Source organism: Mya arenaria, chromosome 10 (genome assembly GCF_026914265.1).
Source record: "Mya arenaria isolate MELC-2E11 chromosome 10, ASM2691426v1".
Classification (NCBI taxonomy): domain Eukaryota; kingdom Metazoa; phylum Mollusca; class Bivalvia; order Myida; family Myidae; genus Mya; species Mya arenaria.
Genome location: NC_069131.1, coordinates 13,400,810 through 13,418,596, shown reverse-complemented (window position 1 = coordinate 13,418,596; position 17,787 = coordinate 13,400,810). Strand labels below are relative to the sequence as shown.

General features: G+C 34.4%; 2 protein-coding genes across 2 annotated transcripts; one reads left to right on the top strand and one right to left on the bottom strand.

The window, feature by feature from the left end:
• The first annotated feature begins 190 nt into the window (after positions 1-190).
• LOC128205236 (uncharacterized) lies at positions 191-7,463 on the top strand. Its single transcript, XM_052906743.1, has 3 exons — positions 191-528; positions 2,691-3,416; positions 3,562-7,463. Exons 2-3 carry the CDS (start codon positions 2,702-2,704, stop codon positions 6,645-6,647), a joined length of 3,801 nt encoding a protein of 1,266 aa, XP_052762703.1. The 5' UTR covers positions 191-528; positions 2,691-2,701; the 3' UTR covers positions 6,648-7,463.
• Positions 7,464-11,967: 4,504 nt separating this feature from the next.
• On the bottom strand, positions 11,968-17,399 carry LOC128205125 (uncharacterized). Its single transcript, XM_052906561.1, has 5 exons — positions 17,314-17,399; positions 16,966-17,048; positions 14,851-14,977; positions 13,599-13,783; positions 11,968-12,675 (listed from the first exon to the last, which is right to left on the bottom strand). The coding sequence occupies exons 2-5, from the start codon at positions 17,021-17,023 to the stop codon at positions 12,443-12,445; spliced, it is 603 nt and encodes a 200-aa protein (XP_052762521.1). The 5' UTR covers positions 17,024-17,048; positions 17,314-17,399; the 3' UTR covers positions 11,968-12,442.
• Between the last annotated feature and the right edge of the window lie 388 nt (positions 17,400-17,787).

The window sequence follows — 17,787 nt, the reverse complement described above, 5'->3', positions numbered from 1 at the left end:
AGTTTTAGTTAAAGTCTCGAGCGTATATAGGTTTCGTAACGGTATTATATTACAGTGTGTGCACAGCCACTCATAAAAGATTCGGTTTGACCCACATTAGAACAGACGGCCTTTATACACCGTTCCTAGAATGAAACGTCATTAAACTTCCTTATTTAACAAAATAGAATTACCGATGACTAAGGTCGTTTCGACACATTTTCCGTCGAAGTCAACATCAGGGGCGGTATTCATAAAACTTCTTAAGATAAGATGTTGACTTAAGTGTGGCATTTTTTCCTAAGTTTACCATTAATTTCCTAAGTGCTATTCATAAAATGTATTTAAGTAAATCGTAAAAAAATTAAATAATAGTATTAATTAATTGAAGTGTTTTAACGTGTATTTTGTACTACTTAGATGGTTGTTAGGAGTGGTTAGAAACAATCGCATTTTGAAACTTGAACATTTTGTGAAGTATACCGTGTTTTGAGAGGACGTTATTTGGTCGCAAACTAATCGGACTGTTCCACAGACATAAGTATAAATGTATGTATAATACTTTTCTTTTAAGTTCTACATGTGTATTTGTTTCTGAAAATAGTTATTCTTAGTAAACATTTTAGTTAAACTAAACCGAAAGTTTAGTTTCTTAATCAAGGAATTTTCAGAGACGTATTATATGAATAGTCTATAAATGGCCCAAAGCATTACAAACATTTATTTACGCACCAATACATCTATATGGACTAATACTTTTTAAGGTTTATAAATTTGTTCATCACCAATCAGATAAAACGCACTTGCTGTATAAACGATAGGAAAACGAAAGAACCATTGCTTTTACGAGCTGTTCAAACAATTTATCACCAGCTAGTCTGAGCTCATTTTCAACAACAAACCGTGCCTCAACTACCCCAACCAACAACCCAACATTGCCTAAAAGCCAGTAAACATTAAATTTTGACCGCGTTGAATATTGCCCCAGGGGTCATTTTTCAGGGATATTTTTTTACGTTGAAAAATGACCTTGACCGTTAATTAATGACACTTGGTCGAGTGAAAAGTTGACTCTCGTTCAAAACTGATCAAGGCAAGTATTCATATTAAACTAACTCAATTCTATGGTCATACTTGGTTTGATGTTTTAATTGAATATATATGTAGGTTACCGGGGTATTTATATCAGGAAATCCGATAAGCTACATCCATCTTAGATCGAAATTAAGAACAATATTGAGAACCATCCCAACTCAGTCGTGTCCTTTTTAAACATTGAAAACTAACCCATTGTCGCATACAATTTACCTTTTTGGATTGTAAGTTATATGCCATTAACTGAAAATACGTAATGTTTTTCATTCAATAGTTATATTTTTGCTGATAATAGTCCCTAAATATGATTTTTAGTATAGTAATAGCGATATTACTATATTTTTTGCTGTAGCTGAATTATGAATAGATAAATAAAAAGCATGCAGTTTTAAACATTACTCTTTGATAACTTGAATTATCGTGACCGCAATCATTGCTGCTGTGTATTGTATTTGTTCAGCAATTGTAAGATTGAATCAGTCTATTGTTCGACTAAAATAACTACTGCTCACATGCAATAGTGCCTCACAATGTAAAAATGATTCTTTTATGAATACGAATACCTGGTACCATAGCTTGACTTCATGGAACACATCAACAAAGAGGAACTGAATTTAAATTTTCATAATTTTTCATATTTCTGCTTCCACTATTAACATTATTTCTACTACATCTGTGTGTAATACACTTATCTTCAGACCGGGAGGGGGGGGGGGGGGGTGAAAATAATATACCTGCGGGGTCATCTTTTCTTCGCACCTTAAAGGCTCTTTGACATCAATGTTGGCTTAATTATTGTTTATTTTATTCAGTATTCAAATTTATTACTTTGTCGTATAAGTTAACTCACCAAGTGCTATACGGGGTAAATGTCTTTCGGTAGCCAAATTCAACTTTAAGTCGTACGGAGTGATATAGTATATATTTATATGACTATACCCCCACAGAGCTATTAAAAAGTGTCTTCTTACGGTTGTACAAGTCTGTTGTACTGTATCTATTACATAATTTTGATATTTTGATATCTGTACATACACGGCTGGCTGCCAAATACTGCAAAAAGTACCATGATTTTCGGTATGCATTTCTTCTTAATAAGTGGTATGAAGTAAACATTACAATTGAATGATAACGCTGGATTAGGCTCCTTATAGAAGTCATTCGCAAAGAAAAACTCGTAATTGCTTTAAAACCATTATTCAATTATGGAAATCATGATTTCCTCTAATTATTACATGTCAATGTATATTTTCATTAAGAGCTCCTCGGCCATTTTTGTCAAAAATAACCTCGGATGTTTGTCGGTACATCAGCAAAAGTAGTTCGTAAAATTTGGAATCATATCATTATTTAAATTTAGTGTTTTAACTTGTATTGTTGATTTGTGTTTAAAGTGGTTGTCAGTGAAGTATATTATTGCAAACATAATTAAGATTCCCAAGAGTTGGGTCATTAAGTTTAACTGCTAAATTAAATAAGTACGCGATCCGCTTGCAGCGGACTTAAAAAAGACCCGATTTCTAACATTATAAACCGTCTATATACATCCGAGATTGTTTTCGATGAAAATAGCCGAGGAGTTCCGGATGTATATTTTTTCTTTCTTTATGACATAGAGCGGCGAAGTATGGCCAATGAAGCCAAAGATACAGACGATTGGGAGAAATATGGAGCCAGACCGAAGAAAAGATTTTCACAAGAATTTCAGCGGAATGAATCAAATCACCCAGAAACATCATCTATTGATCATTCAGCAAACTCAGGGGACAAATATATGTTGTATGATAATGATGAGCTAACGTGTGATTTTCCAGACAAAACGGAATTAAGTCTGGAAGATTCTGAGAAATCTGCCATTGACGGATACCAATCGCATGTGTCGTATATGGACAATGCTGATAGTGCAGTAACAAATTTGTTCCATAACATCTCTGAAGATCAAGCAAACGTGTATGTTAGAAATAAAAATAAAAATGAGAAATATTTAAATGTGACAACACTACACTACTCACAGGTACATATAGAAAAACACATCAGAGACATTTATGATAAGCAAGACCAGGAATTAAACGTCGTCGCACGATGGGTAACTGACTTAAACCAAGATAACGAAGAAAAGATGAAGCGGATGGAACAAACTACCCACAAATGTTTGCAAGTACTCGAAGATTCCTTTGAAAATAACACTGATGCTTTCAAACAGGAACTGCGTGTACATTTCCAGAAAAGTGTAGGACATTGTCAAGAACAGCTCAAAGAAACATCCCAACGATTGATGCAGCAAATGCGTCATGAGATTCACAGACAAACAGATGATACAGAATTTCTGCGTACATTTTGTGGTATGTATGTTTATCTCAAAGACATAAGGTATATATCATGAATTTCTTAAGATGATTACTTCTATACTTTTCCCATGAATGAAATTCTTATCTCATCGAACATTTGTATGTTTTAGTGATGCAAATATATTCTTTCTAAATGCAGTGTTTAAAGCTGACGTGGTTGAACTGAGCATCGAACGCTACAATAGCCTGCCATTTTCGCCTATCGGAAAAGAAAAGACGGTGCATTTTTTTGAACTTTATGTAATTCCTAGTTTATTTCGAAAGATATCACTTTCCAACAGAAATGCCCAGGAAAAGAGAAAGGAAAGTGAGAAATTGAAGACTTTGCAAGAGATTTTCGAAATGAGTTCCACGAAAACAAAAAAAGTATTTATCAGTGGAAAATCGGGATATGGCAAATCTTCCTTCTGTCAATTTCTCCTTTTGTCTTGGTGTTTGGAACAGCCTCATACAGGGGTTGATGAAATGGATAGCCCACTTCTTGAATTGAAACGTGCGGCCGAAACCCGACAGGACTTAACCCAATTTTCCGTCGCGTCATATCTGAAAGATCGCTTCGAAGTAGTGTTTCTTGTAAATATCAGAAGTTTGCAAAGGCCTGTTTGTTATATAGAAGAAATGATAACGATTCAGGTTACTGAAAGACTAAGCGGAGTATATTCAAAGGAGTTTTTTGAAAAGGTAATGCGAGATCATACAACGTTAGTAATTGTCGATGGTCTTGATGAATGGTCCCACGATCCATCTTGCAAAGAAGACCATGCGTTACCACAAACGCGAAAAATTCGAAGAAACTGCACGGTATTGTTTACTTCAAAGCCCTGGAAACTGAGAGAGTTGAACGTTTACGAGAATGAAGCTAATATAATTGATTTGGAAGGTCTTTGTGTTGCAGCAAATGAAAGTCTCGTTAGTAATTTCACAACGTGCCTGAACTATAGATACAGAAGAAATAAAAATTATAAAAAGTGTTTAACTTTTTTGGAAGGTTCAGCACAAAAACTGTTCCAGCATTTCAGAGGCCAAAGAGTGTTTTCTGTTCCAATCATTCTTTCATATCTGATTTGCATCTGGCATGACAATGATGAGAATACGGATTTGTTAAGTATTTTAAAGTCCAGAAGTGAGGTGTATTGCAAAATCATAAAACTAATGATTGTGCGTTCACAATGCACAGATTGCAACCTTTCACCGGATTTTGAGACCTGTTTACCAGAATGTTTTCGTAAAGCCAATTGTTGGTTCTGCAATGATTGTCAGAAGATAATTGTCGCGCTTGGAGAACTATCCTTTAACTCTTATGCTATTGAAAAACAGAAGTTATTAATCAATACCCAAACCGTACACAGATACCTTTCACACAAACAAAAAGAAATTGTTCTGAAAATAGGGTTTTTGACTGGGACATCAGAACCACTAAAGGCCGTGGAAAACGACGAACTGTTCTGTTTCGAACACGATTCATTGAAGGAAATGTTCTGTGCGGTCTTTTTATCTTCCGTCAGCGAAAAGATATGGCAAGAATGCTTACACACAATTGAAGATTCTATTGATAGAAACGATATGGCATTTACTCTTTCAGATGCGTTCGTGTTTTTGTGCACAATGCATTTTGAAAGAGCTTGTGAACTATCCATATTGATATCCACATGTAAGGTATGGGACCTTCCGGATGAAGCTACGGTTGAAAATGTTTTCAAAAAAAGAGCCATGGTCGCATCGATTCAGGAAATCGTTCTCAAAGGATACGAGGAGGCATTTGGTGGAAACGAAGATCAATTCAAGATCCAATTTCGGCACGTGAGCATACGATCGATAGGTGGAGTGAAACTTGAACATCCGTTAATAAGAGAAAACATGGGAAAATTTATATCGATTTACAACGCGATGAATTGTGATACAGATATCAACGATGTTCTCCGGCGGAATGATTCGTCCCTGAAACATCTGCTTTTTGACAACGCCTGTGTTTTAAAAGCGAAATCGTTAGATAAGTTGCAAAATCTTACACATCTGTTCATTATTAGGTGTACCGTGTCAGAGAAACTTTGCTTTGCGAGACCAAACTCAGTTCGTGTTCTTTGTTTAATGGATGCCCAATGCAATGATGGGGTTGACTTTTCAGGGGGATTGAATTTACGCACTGTTATAGTAGAACTCACTGATTTAGAAACAGGCATTGATCTGTCAATGGCCAGAAGATTGCGGAGACTTGAGGTAACAAAGTCCAACTGTAACCGAATCCACGTGAGACCAGACGTCTTGTCAAGTTGCTCAATCGTTGGAAAATTAACCTCCAAAAAGACAGATTTGCATATTCAATCAGGGTTAAAAAAAATTGAAGGTATAAAGCTAACAAATGTTGCAGTGAATGGCGAGATAAACTTTGCGACGTGTGAAAACCTACGCGAAGTATATTTTTCCAATATTGACTTGCCTCATCTCCTTCTTGAAAACAAAGATCACGTTTTGGATGTTACCCTGGAAAACGTTAATGTAATGGGACGCATTAAACTTACCAAGTGCTTGAACATGTCTTCGTTAAGTATTTCAGGGGCATCTAATTTAAGAAACATCATTGTACAAGAATGTCCAAAGCTTTTGGAGGTCAGTATTTACAAGACAAATATAAAAGAATCTTTAGATTTATCAGATTGTCCAGGAATTAAAATACTCAAACTGCATTGTGTCAAGATCCGTAGTGAACTTGACATGTCCAGATGTTCAGTCATCAAACGTTTGGATGTATGTGGGTGTAAAATTAACCGAATTCTTTGTGCAACCAATTTGTTTGATGTCAAGTCAGTGTGTCTTAGAGATTCAAATCATGAGATATATGCGCCTTTTTTAGAAGCCATAACATACTCTGACATATCCGACTTGAAGGTAGAAGGATTGGATAAGAAATTAACTAATCAGCTTATGAATGCAATACTAAATATGCCGACTTTAAGAAAGTTGGAGCTAGCAGCTGTAGAACTAGGTCAGCTCTCTGATGATGTAAGACAAAAGCTGAAAAAGTTACAGAAAATTGAGTTTAATAATATGACTTTTAAAAGGGATACATATTTGTGGATAATGGAAGATTTAGCTCGCAAAATTCCTGGCGATGATTTTATAATGGACGATTGCACAGTCAAGGAAGTCCGCAATAAAAGAACTGAACAGAACAGAACAGAACATAATTTTATTAGACGTACACCATCACAGTACATAGTCAAATAATATCAAACACATTTACAAATATGAATTCAACAAGTCACATAATACAGAATCGATGTAGGTTGAATACAAATAGAAATCAAAGGTAGCAATAAAAGAGAAACATGGATATATTCCAATCCAAAGTTTGTGCAAATGAAAACAACACCGATTACCTGAAGAAACAAATTGCGAACAATTCGTATCGTCACAGAGGTATTAATTTTACTGTTCACATTCATATTGAAATGAATGATAGGTTAACAATGTGGTAATTTTGAAAAAAGGCTGCCAGCAAAAAACAAAACACCATCAGTTGCCGATATAAGTAAATTATAGGAACACAGGCAAAACCACATTTACCTGGTATTTAAACTGCAGTATTGGCCAGTCAAGCTATCCAAATCAAGCTGAAAGATATACTTGGTTAAGGTAACCGTGACCCTGAATGTGTGATATTTGATAGAGCTCATTTACATGTAACATTAGCAAAGCAGTCATATTTGCGTTATTGTTCGGAATCAACTTGATTGCTAAATGGCAGTTGTTCACTTATGAACTAGATTCATATATGTATATAAGATTTGTAATCGTGGTCTCATAATTGTGATATAGGTACAGATGGTGACTTGTTCTCAATATATGATTGATGTATTTATTATCAACGCATAAACTGTTTGTATATATTTTGATTAGTTTTACAATTTATGCCATTTCTACATGTATTTTTGTACCAGTGAGCAAAAGTGTTGACAGTTTGTTTAACCAAATCATGTTTTTAAAACTATATTGAAGTAGTATTGTTAGACCATGAAACATGAAATAAAGTATGCAATATTTCCTCCGTTTTTTTTGCACAGGGTTGTTTTCAACTACTAGTATATAAATTGCAAGCTATGTTTCCAATAACCGAGCTAGATTTGACAAAGCAAGAAGCATTCATTTAATTTGTTAAACTTAAATAAAGATAATATTCAATTAGCATCCCTGCGCCCTAAAAGGAATGAACAGCGAAACGTAAACAAAGAATAACTATCCACTCAAAGCGCATCACGTGACACAATGATTTCAATGATCACAGTTTCCCCGCCTAAAACATCCCGTAATAGCCCACGTGGGAATGACAGCACCTTATTAACACACACATGAACGTCAATCATACTGGTGAAAACCCATATAAAACCCTGTCTATGCAGCGCTATCAGCGCTTTGATTAACGACTGCCACAGAAACAACTCATCATTTATGTCGTGGCCTATCCAAACGTGTTCATGTAAGGCCAAAATTTCTAGGTAGGGTAGGTAGGGATTTTTTTTTTATTATTATTATTTTCAAAATCTGTCGTAAGTTCAGAGTGTTTTCTTGCACATGGCAGTCTTTCCTACATTACTGTCATTGCCTGACTTTGTTTTATCATATAAACAATGATTCTGATTAAAATATGCATTTATCCGCCCTTCGTAACATATGTATTCGCTAACGAATATTTTTTTTGCTCAGAAACGGAAAAAAATAGTTAGGGTCGGTGCATTTTTATAGGTAGGGTCGGGTTACCCGAAACAGACATATTGTTTAGGCCTAATTGATAACGAGTATAATAGAAATTGAGTAATAAAATCGCGAATGCCGAGTGTTTGGATAAGTGTGGGCGTGGTTTGGAATTAAACTGAAGCAAATTCAATTTTTGATCCTCTGACCCCGCCCCTATCGATTCAGTCGCAGCGCTATCAGCGCTTTGATTAACGACTGCCACAGAAACAACTCATCATTTATGTCGTGGCCTATCCAAACGTGTTCATGTAAGGCCAAAATTTCTAGGTAGGGTAGGTAGGGATTTTTTTTTATTATTATTATTTTCAAAATCTGTCGTAAGTTCAGAGTGTTTTCTTGCACATGGCAGTCTTTCCTACATTACTGTCATTGCCTGACTTTGTTTTATCATATAAACAATGATTCTGATTAAAATATGCATTTATCCGCCCTTCGTAACTCTCTATTCGCTAACGAATATTTTTTTTTGCTCAGAAACGGAAAAAAATAGTTAGGGTCGGTGCATTTTTATAGGTAGGGTCGGGTTACCCGAAACAGACATATTTTTTAGGCCTAATTGATAACGAGTATAATAGAAATTGAGTAATAAAATCGCGAATGCCGAGTGTTTGGATAAGTGTGGGCGTGGTTTGGAATTAAACTGAAGCAAATTCAATTTTTGATCCTCTGACCCCGCCCCTATCGATTCAGTCTGTGTGTTGTCGAGTGATATTTTACTTGCAAATCCAACCGCGCAGCCACTTTCTTCGTAAGTCAGATCGCAGAATTTTGTGAAAAAAAAACACAAGAATATTTTGAGACTTGAGCCTCAAACATAGACTTATGATATTAGTGAATATTGGCCCTAGACAAGGCATAACGCGAGATCGACGATACCGAGCTCGTGCTGGAGACTGATAACGTGATCCGGGGAAACGGAAACAGGACTGACAGAAGTGGCAACTAGAGACTCAGAAGCGCAACAAGGAACATGAACAGCAGGGAAAAAAAATACCCATTTCAATTTAACGACAGTGATACTATGATAAAGGCTTCAACTGGTGGAATCTAGCTTGAATGCCCATAAATGCTTAGATTGAAATGTTGATTTCAATTATCCGTTCATGTCACATCATGTGTTTATATATCATTACTCATTTTAAATATTCAGCATCTGTGCTTCGATTGAAAGTCTGAACTCAATTACATATCTATGTATTAAAAGAGAAAGGAATGGGTCATTTGTTTAACAGTTTGATGTGCTGGGTAAAGGGGGCCAGGGAATATACCATGATATAATTAAAGAGCATTTACATTTTTGTAATTTACATGTTGACACTTGTTTTGAACATATGTATTCGCATTGTCGTCAGTATTTACTTTTGCCTTACAGCTGTACCGTGCAAGCAAAGTTAAAAATGAATATTGATTGTTTTGTATTAAAATTGGATGTTTTTAAAATATTAACATGCTGTGTGACCTTATGATGTTTGGTTTGAGAAAATATCTAATTTATTCACAAGTTACTCAAATAAAAAGTTGCAATCTTGAATGTCAAACAGCACTTTCCACATATTAACTCGTGTATGAATATATGTTTCACAAAATGTTTTCTGTATATAAACATTCTAGATTTTCCTTTTATGGCTAATATTTCACTACTACTATTTAACTATCATTCATCTTGTGTTCACATTTTATTATTATAATTCTCGTTCATTTTACCTGTTTGCTCCAAAATGGGGTGTATGCTATATGCGTAATTGCTTTTTAAAGCTGCACTCTCACAGAATTACCATTTTTAACAACTTTTTTTTTTATTTTTTGTCTTGGGAAGAGCAATATTTTGCGTAAATATCTGCAAACCAATGATATAAGATTGCTGAGAAAAATCAGACCGAAGATATTCATATTTCCGTCCGAAAATTAATGTTTAATAACCGTTACTAATTGTTTAAGAAAAATGCATAAAACATCAATTTTTGAACTTAAATATAAAAATCTGCGATTTGATTTTTTGTCAGCAGTCTTATATAACTGGTTTCCATGGATTTTCGTGAAAATCAGCTCGTTCTAAGACAAAAAATAAAAAAAAGTTGTCAAAACGTTCAATCTGTGAGAGTGCAGCTTTAATTGCCGTGACTTGACATGACATGTACTAACGTGACGCGGCAATTGTCATTATTTGCAAAAAACATCACGTTATATGCGTTGTATATAACAGCTGATCTTACGTGTATCGACCATAAAGTTTATATATTAAAAGTACTTATGAATGAATATATATGGTTATAAGAGCAATTACAAGAAGGTTGTGAACCACTTTACTCTGCATTGGGCCTAAATCTATTATACTTAAAAACAATTATTAAGGATTAGGGTATTTAGTCTCTTGCCATTCTTGTTACATATAATATGAGCATGTGTGTGCATATATATTCCTAGTGTTTTTATCTTGTTTATTAATATATTTATATTTTTTTAAATTATTTCAAGCAAAGTTAATTCTGAAAAGTTCTAATCGTGTTCAATGAGACAGTATTGAGCACATGTTTAATATCGCACATTTGTGGTTGATATTGTAAATGTTTCTGTTGTCATAACATTCTGGCCAACAACTTGAATAAACAACAAAAGATATGTTCTTGTCCTTTAGATTTCTCTTTTCAAACATATGTCCAAATTTTTTTCTGTCCTTATGTTTCTATTTTACAGTCTACGTCCATACCTCGAAAATATATTAAGTTATGGAGAGAAGTATAAAAAATGAGTATAACAAATAATCAAAGGGCAATTACTTAAAAATAACATGCACAAAAAAATGTCTTTTGTACAGCACTTCACCTCAACACAGTCAATATGTGTGCCATACACGTTTGAAGTCAATACCTCAAAGCGTAAGAAGTAATAGAGAAAGTAGACGCACGACGAAGGGACAGGCAGATTGACGGGACAAGTAGATTCCCATATAGCCCTTTCCACCACGTGGTTGGGGTATAATCATGTTCTTGTTCCCTGACAGTTTTAAGTCCTGGCCTCAATATTACAAAAAAATCAATCTCAATTTATTTTACCACATCAGACCATATATAGTATGATTAAAAATCTTTTATGTTTTCTCTCTTTATAAAAGCCTATTTTCTCCTGGAATGTGTTCATAAAAACAGTGTGTCTATATTTCAAAGGCCCATTCTAGAGAAAAAAACATGTACTTGGGTAGTTGCTCTTTTGATATCAGGTTTTAAATGAGATGAAATTGAGAGTATTTTGGGTGATATTGTAGTCCAGACCCGTATTTGTTTAATTTAAACCATGTTAGTATATTAGTTGTACAAGGAAAAACGGTTTACATCTTTTGCGTTGCTTTCGTTGCAGCATGAATGTCAACATGTGTATGTATGATAACAATACAATTTCAACAAAACAATATAATTTCAAAAAATATTATTTGTATTTACAACTTTGCCTCTACTTTGTCAGCATGCTGCAAGAACCCACAGCATTAGTTTTGTGTAGCCTGATTAATTATTGCTACAGCTGACTTGACTGATTATTTGTATAGCCTCATTTCTGCTTCAAGGCAAACTAATTTGCTAATATTGTTTCTTTTTTGCTATGAACACAATTAACCTACATATGTGTTAATTGTTTTAAATTTATAAGGAAGATTGGATTTAGAGTTGTGAAAAGACAACATGTTTTTGTTGTTCTGTTTATTAATAGAGAAATATAAATGATTTGATTATTGCTTAGAAAACCAATGCACACTTCAAAGATGAGGTAACGTAAAAAAAAAGACATAAAAAGCAAAAAAAATGCCATAAGTAATCTTGCAAACATAGGGTGTATGATTTCTTCTGTTATTATCAATGCATGCGCTCAATAAAACTGGAGCAAAGAGCAAGTCATTTTAAAGAAAAAAGCGGATGTGGTTCAGGCACTACCTTAATCACGTAACATTGGTTTACATGACAACAGATTTCAATACAAGTCTTTAAGAATTCGACTGGAAGCTAAACGGACTTGTTGGTTGTAAATATATAATGTTGACAAATGTTTTTCAGTGTAAAAGAAATTTAAAAATATATATTCTATTCGAAAAATATCTGGAAACATTTAAAGACATGGCAATATTGGTAGGTTTGCGCTAAAAGCCCTTTAAGGCAATGAAAAAATACATACAGAGCAGACTTCCTTTTGCGAAGTATATAACTTTATAGTCAAGATTGGACGGATAATCAGTAGTTTGATTTCACAGTTCACTCTTGAATGTATTTTGATATAACACGCTATCCTTCTCCCGTGCCATAACCACCATATGATCGTGGAGGATATGCTGGGTTAGTTGGTGCCGTTGGTCCCCCATGCGCGTTACCGGAACTCACATCATTTGGATTGTTCATGGACGGTGGGGCGTATGCGGGCTGGGTGCCTGCGGTGTAAGGCGGGGGTGCGACGCTACCCGGTGTGGAGTAGATGTTTTGTGGAGGATACGCCGCATATTGGTAGGCCGGCGGCGCCGCTGTAAATAAGTTTTAAACCATCTTTGTTAGGATTTTGAACTTTTTGACCAGTATTACTTTAAATTTATTTATTGTGAAACAAACTTTTACAATACTATATTAATCCCTTTCGTTGGTACGATTTTATGTAAGAGTTGGTCTTGTGTTGTTGGGGAATCCGGGGGAACCCCACTTGTCCGGCTTGTTGAAAACAAACCAATATGTGTACAATTGCATAAAAAGTAGTCCTTTTATTTTATTTATTCAGTAATCAGCATACGCTAGAATCACAAAATCATCAAATAAACTCGGGCATTTTGTAAACTTATACTCGTAAATGCGTCGTCTGCCAACGACAGCGACTAATGAAGGAAATGCCCATATATTTTGTCGATTTAAAGCTGCATTCTCACAGATGGACAGCTTTTACTCTTCATTTATCATTTATTATTCATATATATTTATTTTTATTTTCAGCAGTCTTATATCACTGGGTTGCAGACATTTACGAAAAAATTGGCTCATTCCAAAACCAAAAAAATATGTCAAAACGGTCAATCCTTGAGAGTGCAGCATTAAACCAAAATCATATACCATCAGGCCCCACCCCAATTTCTCGAAATATCGTAAGTCCCTGTTATAACTGCAGCATTAGGCATGGCTTACTATTTTTGTTTTGGTATAATTTGAGTAATATATACATTCTTATTTTGGACATTTAAGGGATATTATCTTATGATTATCACGATGAAATAATTTTGATTTAGTAAAATCTCGAAAAAAAATCACGAGGCAAATTACATATTAACTTTGACTTTGCCGAAGAAATTTGGCTTAATTAAAAAAAAAGTAAACTTCTTAATGTTGTTGCATTCAAGAGCTTTCGAGAAATTTAGGCTGGTTCGGCACTAGTATCTTCGTATGGCTCTTTTGTTCTACTCACACGCATAGACGAATGTATTGTTCTGTGGGTAGGGGGTGCCATGGGCACCACCAGTTCCGGCCGGATGGACGACAGAGCCGAGGCGACCCCGCTTCTTCATCTGCTGACAGCAAATCACCAGAAATATCACCACTGCGATAAACCCCACACAGGCGAACCCGATCCCGAGGATGACCCCAACAGACCTGTCAACAGAAATCTGGGCTAGTTTCAATAAAAGACTTAAAGGCCACCTTATCACCAAGCGTATCACCAAATATCATAAGAGCATACATTTCAATTAAATAGTTAGTGAATGTCACAAAAAGAATTGTTTTTCTTTTACAAACTTCGCCAAATCTGATACCAATTAAGCTACATGTATTAGTTTCAAAATGCAGTCGAACCCCGTTGGCTCGAAGTCCAAGGGACCGGCGAAAATACCTTTAGCCTCGGCAAATTCGAGCCAAGCGGGAATGTTTACCTTCAAAATAAAGAAATCGTTCCTTTACATGGCCAACTAAGAATTCGAGCGTAGCAAGTTCGAGCCAACGGGTTTTGACTGTAGATATAATTATAACTTTTCAGAGCGATCGAACCATTGGTAAGATACCCCTTTAGTCGTAACTGAAATATATTTATACAATATGTTTCTTTCTTTATTTTCTAGACTTTTTGTTAATTTTTGATACTGACTTAAGTTCAATTCATTCAATTATGTAGACAAAGTAAACAAATGCAACAATAAATTCAAGAACAAAATCAATTTTCGAATAAAATCGTGACGAAATCAATTTTGAAACGTCACCAATTCGATGAGTAAATATTTTGTTATTGTTTTCGCACAGACTCAGTTATACATTATATGTGAGCCTAACCTCATCAGCATGGATTTCATATTTGTTTTAACATGTTTAAAAGTCGCCGAGTAAATTAAATAAATTTACTCGGGCCATATAATAAAAGGCGTATGACAACACAACGTAAAACCAAGAATTCCAATTTAATATAAAGCGAGTTTCACAAATTGAATTGAAATTTATACTTGCGAAATCAATAAACTCATTAAACTGGCCAAGAAATGGTTTAGTTTTGAAATAGATATAGTAGCTACTACTATCAAAGGACGGCTCTCTTATTGTTCCGTTGTATAAATGAACTTAAAGTTACGCGTCCAATTCGATTCCCGTTTGCTGGTTTGCGGTGGATGTTCGGGATGGTCATGGAAGCATTTCGACTATTTCTAATTAAGGACGTTTAATGGTAGACACACCAGGTGAAGCAGCATATCTCGTCATCATCGCCGTAGTCTCGACAACAGCCGCTCTCGCAGTAGATTTGCCGCAAGGTGTAGTAATCCTCGTGCAGGAAGTAACAAAACTGCCCCGCCCGGCACACGTCTGGGGAAATCAATCGTGTTAATTATTAATTTATTATTCTACTTCATTGTTTCTCGATTGTGAAAACAGCTATAACTCTCTCGAGTTATTTCCTGGGTAAATAACAACATATAACATAACATTTATTCAGCATTAAACGTTTACAATACTCATAGCTAACATAAATAATATCCCATTGTCGTAAAAGGCAAAGACATGGTCAAAAGCATTCGGAGCTCCTCGGCCATTTTTTTTCAAAAACAACCTCGGATGTATGCCGGTACATCTCTTGAAGTAGTTCGTAAATTTTTGAATAATATCATTAATTAAATGTAGTGTTTAAGGGTTGTATTTATTGATCTCAGTTTCAATTGATTGCCAGTGAAGTGTTTTATTGCAAACATAATTACGATTCCCAAGAGTTAAGTCATAAATTTTAACTGCTAAATAAGATTACTACGCGATATATCTGCAGCGGACTTAAACGTACCACTTTTTGAGTATGTAAACCGTCCAAATACATCCGAGGTTGTTTTTGAATAAAATGGCCGATGAGTTCCGATGGGTCAAACGAGAGATTTGGCACAATTCCATACATATTTGTATATCACTTTCTTGTTAGGTTCGTGATCGTTGTATAGATGCACAGTATATAAATTTACTAATATTTCGATTTTTTTCTAGAATATTATGATATTTGATTTCCTGGGTAAATACTAGTACCAGCGGTCCTGCTCAAACCCACAACCTATTGGACGGAAGGGTGACTGACAACTTTACCACTACACCGCTAAAAGGTGTAAATGCTTGTACAGTAATATTTACACCTCAACTTCCATTCCTTAAATGAACGTCATTTCGACAATTGCGTTCATCAATCGATGAACGCAACATCTTCGGATATGTTCAGATCGCAATTCATTGCATAACAATATACATGAAAAATATTTATCTTGTTATTGTTTGTATTGTGTCAGAAGGTCCCGTAAAATATAAATCAACATTTTAGAAAGTGTTAGTTTTTTAAATTTTAAATGTGTAGTTGCCATAACTGTTTGAATTTTACGTTTAAAAGTGATTTCAAGTGGTTGATCTTTTCCCGCAATATTGTGACGTCATTTGAAAAAAATGCTCCGGGTCGTTCTATTTACAGAATGGGTAGGAATGGGTTACTGAATTATTTTTTTTAAATATATTGACTTGACTTGGCTTGACTTGAAGAGTTTGTGCGTCCAAGCTGCTAAAAGCAAATTCCGGTATGTGCCCCATCAATTGTGTGTTTTATTACTTGCAAATATCAGGGTTATTGGGCAAGGGATGAAACCTGTTTTGGAGACCTTCGTATAATATATATCATTATACCCAAACAATTTCTTTTTACCATCTCCGACTGATACTGTCAGCTATGGATGTTTTAGTTATCTTGAAAAAAATATGTGTTTTAACATCTGTCAAGCCTTTGGCACAACCCCAGCCCCAAATACTACTACTAATAATAATAATAATGATAATAATATACTACGACGACGACGACGACGACGACGACGACTACTACTTCTACTACTACTACTAAAATAATAATAATAATAATAATAATAATAATAATAATAATAATAATAATAATAATAAAATAAAAATAAATAATAAATAAATAAATAAATAAATGAATAAATAAATAAATAAATAAATAAATAAATAAATAAATAAATAAATAAATAAATAAATATGAATGGATGGATGGATGGATGGATGGATGGATGGATGGATGGATGGATGGATGGATGAACGAACGAACGAACGAACGAACGAACGAACGATAATAATAATAATAATAATAATAATAATAATAATAATAATAATAATAATAATAAAATAAATGAATAATAATAATAATAATAATAATAATAATAATAATAATATAAAATCTTATTTCATTGGTTATGTGGTAAACATTGCATATTCGAATTTCTAGAATACATTCAGATAATAAACACATTATTTGCACTCACCTGTTATCAAAGTCAATAAAACGACCACCAGAGACCAAACCACTCTTTGACAGCTCATATCTGGATGTTTACACGGTGTATCCCTGAAACACAATCGATCACAGAAATAAATGAATAATTGATACATTAAATGGCATCCTTTGTTTAACACATACCAATATGTCGCATTTAAACAGTGAAATGAATTCGTTTATGTCCGTTTAGTCGATTGAAAAACATGTAAATCCCTCACCACAGAGATACCTAGTCAACACTCGAAAATCAGCCTACCTCCTATATACGTTATGATTTTCTCGGTTCTTATTTATTTTGTCAGCAATGACATCATTTATAATGAAATATACGTACAATGATAATTAACTTTCTGAGAAGATTATTAATCCAATTTTCTACAACGAAATCATGGCTGTTACGGGTAAAAAAGCTGGTTAGTATCGTTCATTTCCCGGTAAATCAATAACACCCTTACTAGAGACGGGACAATATTGCTGGATCGATACCCGTTGCTATATATATAACACTTCATTTTAAAGCTATTTATACGGAATGAATTAATGTCACAAGGCCAGCAGAAATAAAAAGATGTTTCTAGAACAAAAATAGATGCAATAGTACATAGATTAAATATTGGCAAACGATTTTGATAGTAAGACTTTGTTGAACAGTATAGTTTTGTTTTTACTTTTTGAATAAACAGCATAAAGAAGGTACTCATTTGAGCGAATTTTCTAAACCAATGCTAGGAGTAACATTAATTTTCAATAGCGTTTCAAACGCTTTTTGCAGCATGTAGCATTTCTTTCGCATATTTATAGTTATTTA

Coding starts and splice junctions, on each gene's coding strand:
- LOC128205236 (XM_052906743.1), top strand. CDS start 2,702: ATGGCCAATGAAGCCAAAGATACAGACGATTGGGAGAAATATGGAGCC. Junction 3,417..3,561: donor ATTTCTGCGTACATTTTGTG/GTATGTATGTTT, acceptor TTCTAAATGCAG/TGTTTAAAGCTGACGTGGTT.
- LOC128205125 (XM_052906561.1), bottom strand. CDS start 17,023: ATGAGCTGTCAAAGAGTGGTTTGGTCTCTGGTGGTCGTTTTATTGACT. Junction 14,978..16,965: donor TTTATTGACTTTGATAACAG/GTGAGTGCAAAT, acceptor TGATTTCCCCAG/ACGTGTGCCGGGCGGGGCAG. Junction 12,676..13,598: donor CAATACATTCGTCTATGCGT/GTGAGTAGAACA, acceptor ACTTATTTACAG/CGGCGCCGCCGGCCTACCAA.